This window comes from Nicotiana attenuata, unplaced genomic scaffold (genome assembly GCF_001879085.1).
Source record: "Nicotiana attenuata strain UT unplaced genomic scaffold, NIATTr2, whole genome shotgun sequence".
In the NCBI taxonomy this organism is placed as follows: domain Eukaryota; kingdom Viridiplantae; phylum Streptophyta; class Magnoliopsida; order Solanales; family Solanaceae; genus Nicotiana; species Nicotiana attenuata.
The window spans coordinates 1462208-1471106 of record NW_017670255.1 but is presented as its reverse complement, the minus strand read 5'-3'; the positions used below and the strand labels follow the sequence as shown (position 1 = coordinate 1471106).

The window sequence follows — 8899 nt, the reverse complement described above, 5'->3', positions numbered from 1 at the left end:
CAGAGATAGTCCTAAATAAAAAATAGCTGGTATTAAAACTAGGAAAGTAACATTAATGAAACGGGAATCACATCGATCAGCGAAGAAATAATTAAGAAAACCAACTGGAAGTGTACAACAATAATGTATTTTATATAAAAATGACAGTCATACACTTATATGTTATTCATCTCCATCCCTTCATTCTTCTTTCTTTAATTTAATCTTCGTATATATACCACGAAGTTATGTGAATGTATTCATTTTTCTGTTTGTTTCCGGTGATCAATTCTCAATAGAACGTTTTTCAGGGTGATTAATTGATAACTTTCACGCTGATCAATTCTCCTTTTTGGTGTATGTATATTTTGTTCTTCCTATTATTAAGTTTCTTTACTGTGTGGCCTGGATTGAATAAAAAATATATTTTTATAGCTAACCCAACTTGTTTGAAGCAGATCTACTTAATAAAAAATATAAACTTAAGCACTCCAAATTGAGCACAAGTACATGATCTTATTATTTAAGCTAGGGAAACATCATTACAAGCACGTGTCCATATAATAAGCAAGGGGAAATTAAATTATATATATTAGGTCCAATATATACTACGTACACATTTAAGTTCTAAATGCTAACTAATGAGATTGGCCTAGCTAATAGTAGTGACCAGCAAAGCCTAGAGAGGAAGATCAGAAACGAAGAACTAGGTAGTAGAATACGTCTATTCAATATATATGATGAACAAATTGAAAATTACATTAATAAACTACGAATGATTGCAGCTTCAGGACTGTCAGCATCAATGGTGGACAACAACTGAGAAAGTCGATCACTGAGATCATCCACCTCTCTATGCAAGTTTCTTATGTAGTTGCATGTTTCCTGAAGCACCTTAGATGCTGATGCCTGCAATATATCAACCAGTATATGAGACATCAATCAAATTCTTTGATTAATACTACAGAGATCGCATGGTTGATAACCGTTGAGGATAACTGGCGCGAGATTTTATGAAAATATTTCTCGTGATGTGAGAGAATAGGCAACATTAATTAACGTTAGTGCACGAAATCAAACATGCCTTAATTTGTGGAACGAGGTGTTGCAGATCTTGAAAAAGGTCAAATTTTGACTTACATGCTAAATTGGCTCCTGTACATTGTGGGAGTTGGGACGTAAACATTATGAACATATATAATAATTTCTCTTTTTCAACGACAAACTTTTACTCTTTTCAGATGTAGTACTTAAAAAGCGATAGAAACCATGCTAGTATTTTAATCAGTGTGATAATAGTGTACGGCGATTCACTGTTCCACCATGCATACCAAGTTTTTTTTTTTGTTCAGGGAAATCAAATTGGGATATGTAAAACTGGAACTCTTCGGAGTTCCCAATAGACATAAGATTAGATTTAAAATAAGGCAGTTGATCATTACTAAAGGTTAAATTACACTTATATGTAAAAATTATTTACAATTTTAGTATAGTATGACTAAATTTATCTTAATATTTGTACTTGATGAACATTATACTAGCCGAAAATTTTCCTTCAAGTATAACCAACGGCACTGCAAACAAATTAGAGATCCATACGGCTAAATGTTCGGTCCGACTCTGGACAACTTCACAAATATGTATAAATAACAATTTTTTTTTACAAAAAATAATATGTATATAGTAAAATATACTCCTAAAAGGCCAGTCCCGTGTATAAAGCATTCCGCACACATGATCCGGGGAAGGTCCGTCCCCCGGGGTGCGATGCAGACAGTCTATCTTAATGCAAGCATTAGTGCTACTTCCACAGCTCAAACCCGTAACCTATAAGTCACACGAAGACAACTTTACCGGCATTGCATCCTGTTATAAAAAACTCTGACGTCTCTATGCACTTTGTATACAAGACTTTTACGACTCAAATATTCAAACGAACTGCATATTTATGACAATTGACATGGAGGGAAGACATAAACATGAAAGAAAATGTAAGAAATGATAACCTTGTTGGTGCGACGAGTGCGAATTTCAGGAAGAAGTTGCTGCAACTTGGACATCAATTCGATGATCTGATCATCTGAAATCCTCGACGTCCCCTCTGATGATTGCCTCGACCTTCTCCCTGACATTCTTCACCTACTAGTAATTTTCGCCTTTTCTTTTTGGGGTACAAATTAATGGCTCAAAGCTTGTTTGAATGGCAGCTTACACAATGGGAAGTGGTAGTAGTAGTAGTAAAGCAGTTAGTGTAGCAGTAAAGAGGAAGGCGTACTGGTAGTTAGAAAATAGACCTGCAGGAAGAAAAGTGGTAATGATGATCAAGTTATAAAGGAGGGTAAGGACCACAACGAAAGGAAATTTAGAAGGAGAGAGAGAGAGAGTGTGGGGGAGAGATATATAGGAGTAGTACAAAAACATAGACAGCGATGTTGGATGTGAAGAAGACAATTGCATGGGAAAAAGCATCCCAGGAAACCTTCCTCTTAAGTCACTGTGAATGTTTTCTAGCTCATAAAACTACCACTTCCTTCTACTATACTTCTGCTACGGGCGGAACCCAACGGATATGGGTTCGACTGAACCTAGTAACTTTTGTCCAAATTTTATATTTGTTTTGAAAAGCTATTGAATTATGCATAAATTATTAATTTAAAATCCAGTAACTTAAAAGAATTAAAATATTAAACTCATAAGTTTCAAATTTTGGCTCTCCTCTAACTTCTGCTACGTATTACTACCGTATATGTTACGTTGGTTTAACTGAATTCAATATTTTTGACGTGCATGATATATAGCATGTTTGGTCAAATGTCTTTTTGGCTAAAAGTATTTTTTTTTTCTCCTAACATTAAGGTGTTTGACCAAGTTTTTAGAAGAAAACAAAAGTACTTTTGAGTGGAAGCAGTAGCAATTTTTGAGAAGCAGAAAAAATAGCTTCTTTCCAAAAGTACTTTTGAGAAAAATATATTTAAAGTATTTTTTAAAAAGTTTGGCCAAATACTAATTACTGTTCAAAAGTACTTTACAAATTAATTAATCAAAGGAACGGCATTTTAAAAAAAAAATCACTTTTCAAATTTTAGAAACTTGGCCAAACTGACTAATAGTCTATGTTCTATTTTACTAAATTCAATATTTTAGACATAGAGTATATATACACATACAAACACACTTTTAAAAGACAAAACTATAACATGAAATGTTGGTCTGCCTTTTTACCTTATTAAAAATAAATTTCATATTAGGAAAATTTATTTTTTGCAGTAATTATTTTTAATGGGTTCAACTATCATATTCGAATGAAATGTATATGTGTGCGTGTGAGAAAACTATTAGAGTCTGTTTGAAAAGTCATTTGTAATTATCTTGTAATGTAATTACTAGGGTAGTAATTGCACACCCTAGCAATTACACAATATAGTAATTATAATAACTTATTTTCTTGTTACTATGTAGTTGCTTAATAATTTCCATTGTCATGTTTGGTTGAACAAGTGAAATCACATAGTTAAATTAAAATATCAGATCAATAAAAGTGTAACGATCCAGCCGGTCATTTTGAGTATTGTAGCCTCGTTCCCCATTTACTGCTTATTGCATGCTCAATTGTTGATATGTGACTTGCCTGAGGTAGTTGGCTTGGTTCTGGGGATGTTTCGAAATGAATTGGGACACTTAGTCCCAAGGTTGGAAGCTTAAGTTGAAAGAGTTGACCGGATGTTGACTTATGTGTATACGACTCCGGAATAGAGTTTTGATGATTTTGATAGCTCCGTATGGTAATTTTGGACTTAGGAGTGTATCTGGATATTGATTTGGAGATCCGTAGGTGGTTTTGGCTTGAATTGGCGAAAATTGAAAAAAATAAAAGTTTGGAGAGTTGAGAAGTTTGACCGAGAGTTGACTTTGTGGTTATCGAGCTCGGATTTTGGTTCCGAAAATTAGAATAGGTCCATTGTCATCTATGACATGTGTGCAAAATTTGAGGTCAATCGGAATTGATTTAATAGGTTTCAGCATCAAATGTAGAAGTTAGAAGTTCATAAATTCATTAGGCTTGAATCAACGCGTGATTTGTGGTTTTAGTGTTGTTTGATGTGGTTTGACGCTTAGAGCGAGTCCGAATGATATTTTAGGAATGCTTAGTATGTTTGGTGGAGGTCCTGAGGGCCTCGGGTGTGATTCGGACCATGTTCGACGCATTTCGGAACTTGGAAGACTGCTTATTTTGCTGGTGCTGGTTTCCTTGTACGCGTTCGCGCAGAGTATTTTGGAGACAGTGAGAATTTGTTCTTCGTGTTCGCGAAGATAGCAACACGTTCGCAGAGGACTGGGGATGATGTGCATCGCGATCGCGATGAGGTACTCGCGTTCACGTAGAAGATGGAGGCAGGCTGAGCACCAGGCCCTTAGCTTTCGCGTTCGTGATCAGGGGGACACGTTCGCATAGGCCAAGTTCTGTAAAGCATCGCCTTCGCATGGGAGCTTTTGCGTTCGCGTACAGTAAATTTCTGGGCAGCTGAGTTTTGTGCTTCGCGAACACGAGGCGCTTTCCGCGTTCGCGAAAAAGGGTCACCTGGGCAGAATATAAGTCTTCAATTAGGGTAAGTGATTCTAACTCGGTTTTGGTTAAATTACATGAATATATCATTGTTTTTATTATTTAATTAGTGATTTGGGTTGAAAAATTAGGGAAAAATTGCAGAAACTTCCTAGGCTTTGATTTGAGGATTTGAAGGTCGAGTTGTGATCGGATTTGAGTAATTTTGGTATGGTTGGACTTGTGGTTGAATGTGTTTCGGATTGTTAACTTTGTGGGATTTCGAGACGTGGGCCCGGGATTGACTTTTTGAGTTGACTTTGACTTTTGACTAAGAATTTAATATTTTCATATGGAATTGACTTCTATAGCTCGTGTTGATTGTATCGAATTGTTTGTGGCTAGAATTGAGGCGTTCGGAGGCCGATTCGTGGGGCAAGGGCTTGTTGGAGTAGAGATTTGTACGGTTTGAGGTAAGTAACACTTCTAAGCTTGGTTCTGAGGGTAAAAATTTATGAATTATGTGTTATGTGATTGGTGTGGAGGTGACGCACATGCTAGGTGACGGGCGTGTGGGTGTGCACCGTGAAAATTGTGATTCAATTGATTCCGTGGAGCTGTGAAGTCAAATATTGTCATTTTCCGTGTATTCACCATGTGTTTGAGAAACTGAACTGCGACTTATGTTAGAAATCATGCTTAGACTATATGCTGGTATTATTGGGACACACAGAGGTCGTGTTTCTATTGAATTACTTGCTTAATTTATAATTATGTACTCAGTCACATCTATCATTTGCATATCATATCTCAGACTCTATTGCCATTTATTGATACTTCATCATTGTTTGGGTTGATTTTCATGACATTATGAGCCTGAGAGACTGGAGAGATTGATGACTGAGTGAGGCCGAGGGCCTGATTATGAGGATATTTGTGGGATCGGGCTGCACGCCGCAGCAAACTTTTATTGATTCATGCCATGATTGGCTTATTTTAGCGCTTAGGCAGGATCCGCCCCTCTGGTGTCTGACTTATAAGCATTGAGCGCATGTACCTATCGAGTGCGAGTGCGAGTGGAAGGAATGAGTGACTGTTAGGAATGAGTGACTATGAGGAATGAGTAAATGTGAGGATTGAGTGACTGGGAGAACTGAGTGCATTGATTGTGATGACCCAAAAGGTCATCACTCGTTTTGAAAGTAAATTCTGTGTTCCGAGGCCTTAAAAACCTATTTTTGTCTCACCTTGATTTGCGTGTGCAGTCCGGGCGCATTTCCGGAAAGCTTTTATGTGAAAACTAAGTAAAATAAGGAAATTGGCTTTTAAAATTGAATAGAGTTGACTTTGGTCAACATTCTTGGTAAACGGACCCGGACCCATGATCCGACAGTCTTGTAGGGTCCGTAGTAAAATTTGGGACTTGGGCATATGCCCGGAATCGAATTCCGAGGCCCCAAGCCTGAGAAATGAATTTTTGAAAGAAATTGTTTAACTGAAATTATAAGTGTTTTTGGAAATGAAAAGATATTTGAAATTGATGGTATCGGGCCCGTATTTTGGTTCTGGAGCCCGGAACAGATCTTAAATACTAATTAAGTTGAATCTGTGAAGTTTGGTAAGAATCGGAGTTTGTTTAGTATAAATCGGACCTTTATTTGGGAAATTGGAAATTTTGATGTTCTTGAGTGATTTCATGAATTTGAGGTTTAATTCATAGTTGTTGATGTTATTTTGATGATTTGATTGCACAAGCAAGTCCGTAAGATATTTTTGGACTTGCGTGCATGTTTGGTTTGGAGCCCTGAGGGCTCGAGTGAGTTTTGGATAGGCCACGGAGTGAATTTGGACTTAGAGAAATGGCTGTTGCAGGTTCAAACGTGTTGCAGGCTCTGATCTCGCAATTGCGAGGCCAGGCTTCGCAATTGCGAGCCCAACAGGCTTGGCAATTGTGAGAGCTTGATCGCATTTGCAAAGAAAGCCTTGCCTGTCAGTGTTTGCATATGCGAACCACCCTTCGCAAATGCGAAGTCATCAGGGGAGGGCCAGTATCGCAATTGCGACAACTTGTTCGCAATTGCGGGGTTAGCAGACAATGCCCAGGTTCGCAATTGCGGGGTTAGCAGACAATGCCCAGGTTCGCAAATGCGAAGCCTTTTTCGCATTTGCGAGCTTCGCAATTGAGAAGCTCCTGTCGCAATTGCGACATCTGCGAGCAGTTAATTGGGACTTAGATGGATTTTTCTTCATTCTTCAAACTTTCTCAAAACCTAAACTCTCTTGGGCGATTTTCTAAAGAAAAGGTCTTCTCCAAATCAATTGTAAGTCATTTCTAACCCATTTTCTTTAATCTATAGCATCTTTTCACATGATTTCAATCCAAAATCACGGGTTTTCATGGGGGAAATTGGGTATTTTGGGTAGAACTTAGGATTTTTAAATTTTGGGAATTTGGACCTCGATTTGAGGTCCGATTTCAAAACAAATTATATTTTGAGTTCGTGGGTGAATGGGTGATCGAGTTTTGGTTTGAACCTCAGGTTTGACCATGTGGGCCCGGGGTCGATTTTTGACTTTTTGGGGAGATCTTTAGAAAACCTATTTTCACGCATTAGAATTGATTCATTTAGCATTTATTGATATCGTTAAGTACATTGTAACTAGATACAAGCGAATTGGAAGTGGAATCGGGAGGTAAAGAGGTGGTTGAGGCTTGAATTGTGTTCGTGGCATTGAGGTAAGTGTTTGGTCTACCTTAGCTTGAGGGATTAGGAGTTGTGTCTTATTTGTTAAGTGTTAATTGTTGAGTACGACGTATAGGTGTGGTGACGAGTATCCATACGTCGGTGTCAAGCATGCCCGTGAGTCTTATACTATGATTGTTGTGACTTCGTTTTGTATTGTTCATGTTTTATATGATGATTTCTACTGTTGAACAAGGCTTGTGGAAGTATTATTGATAATTGAACATTGTAGTGCGTTGGCTCAAGTTGAGAATTGAGTTGTAAAGTAAATTTGGAAAAGAGAAGAGGTTTATGATATTGTCTCCCTTGCCGGGATGTTATTGCTTTTGATATTATCTCCCTTGCCGGGATGTTATTACTCATGATATTGTTTCCCTTGCCGGGATATTGTTGTTATGCTATTTTTCCCTTGCCGGAATTCTATTGTGATGTTATTGATTCCCTTTCCCAAATTGCTTTGTGATTGTTGCTTGGGTGAGGAAGAGTGTAAAGCACGAAGGGTGATGTCGTGTATGATTTTGAGAGTGTTAATGCACGAAGGGTGATGTGTGCCGATATTATGAGGTAAAAGTACGAAGGGTGATGTCGTGCCGCACGATGTACAATGCCGTGCCATGATATGAGTGATAATGCATGAAGGATAATTCCGTGCCATGATTATGTGAGGTAAAAGCACGAAGGGTGATGTCGTGCCGATTATATTGATTCTTAGGTGAGGACGAGAGTAAAAGCACGAAGGGTGATGCCGTGCACTTGTCTTTGATTTCCTTATTCTTGCTTACAGTTGAATTTCCGTGTTCCTTTCACTTCTTTACTGAGATTTTGTTTGTACATGATATTCCTCGCAGCATGTTTCCCCTTCCCATCTTTAACTGCTAGTTTCTATCAATATTACTTGTTGTATATGATATAACTGCACAGGTTTATTTGGTAGTCTTGTCCTAGCCTCGTCACTACTTCGCCGAGGTTAGGCTAGGCACTTACCAGCACATGGGGTCGGTTGTGCTGATACTACACTCTGCACTGTGTGCAGATCCCGGTGCTGTAGCTTTTGGACCACAGTGAGGTTGCTGCCTTCAGTCCAGTGGCGGAGACCCAAGGTAGTCTTACAGGCGTCTGCAGGCCTTGGCGTCTTCTTCTATCTTTCCATTCTGTTTCTTTTATGTATTTCAGAGACAGCTTTGTATTTATCTTTCAAACCACTGTTTGTAGTATTCGTAGATAGTCCGTGACATTGTGACACCAAATTCTGGGTAGAGTTGTATGTTGGATTCTGCACTAGTATATGGTTAAACTATTAGTTTTCGTCTTCCACATCTCCGTTCATTATAATATTTTCGCTGTTGATCACATGTTATATTGAACTGTTAAAAAGTCTAAATAAAAAGGTTAATGAATCTATAATACTCGGCTTGCCTAGCTTTCATGAGTAGGCACCATCACGACTCCTGAGGGTGGGAAATCCAGGTCGTGACATTAATGCTCCGAGAGTATGCATATGATTTTTATTACTGCGTTGCATTGCAATTGGCATGTATAACTGATATGTAGAGATAGAGATGTATCATTCCTCATTACAGTCACACTTGGCATATTTTATCTGTTTTGAGCTTAAACTGTTGAACTTGAAAGC

The 8899-nt window shown here is 38.1% G+C and overlaps 1 protein-coding gene across 1 annotated transcript; it reads right to left on the bottom strand.

The window, feature by feature from the left end:
• Window positions 1-475: 475 nt before the first annotated feature.
• On the bottom strand, window positions 476-2350 carry LOC109236779 (transcription factor PRE5-like). Its single transcript, XM_019402993.1, has 2 exons — window positions 1986-2350; window positions 476-888 (listed from the first exon to the last, which is right to left on the bottom strand). The coding sequence occupies exons 1-2, from the start codon at window positions 2109-2111 to the stop codon at window positions 736-738; spliced, it is 279 nt and encodes a 92-aa protein (XP_019258538.1). The 5' UTR covers window positions 2112-2350; the 3' UTR covers window positions 476-735.
• Window positions 2351-8899: the final 6549 nt, after the last annotated feature.

Bases quoted from the DNA above. Each gene is read 5' to 3' on its own strand.
- LOC109236779 (XM_019402993.1), bottom strand. From the start codon at position 2,111: ATGTCAGGGAGAAGGTCGAGGCAATCATCAGAGGGGACGTCGAGGATT. The intron at 889-1,985 runs GTTATCATTTCT...GATATATTGCAG, and splicing joins GCACTCGTCGCACCAACAAG to GCATCAGCATCTAAGGTGCT.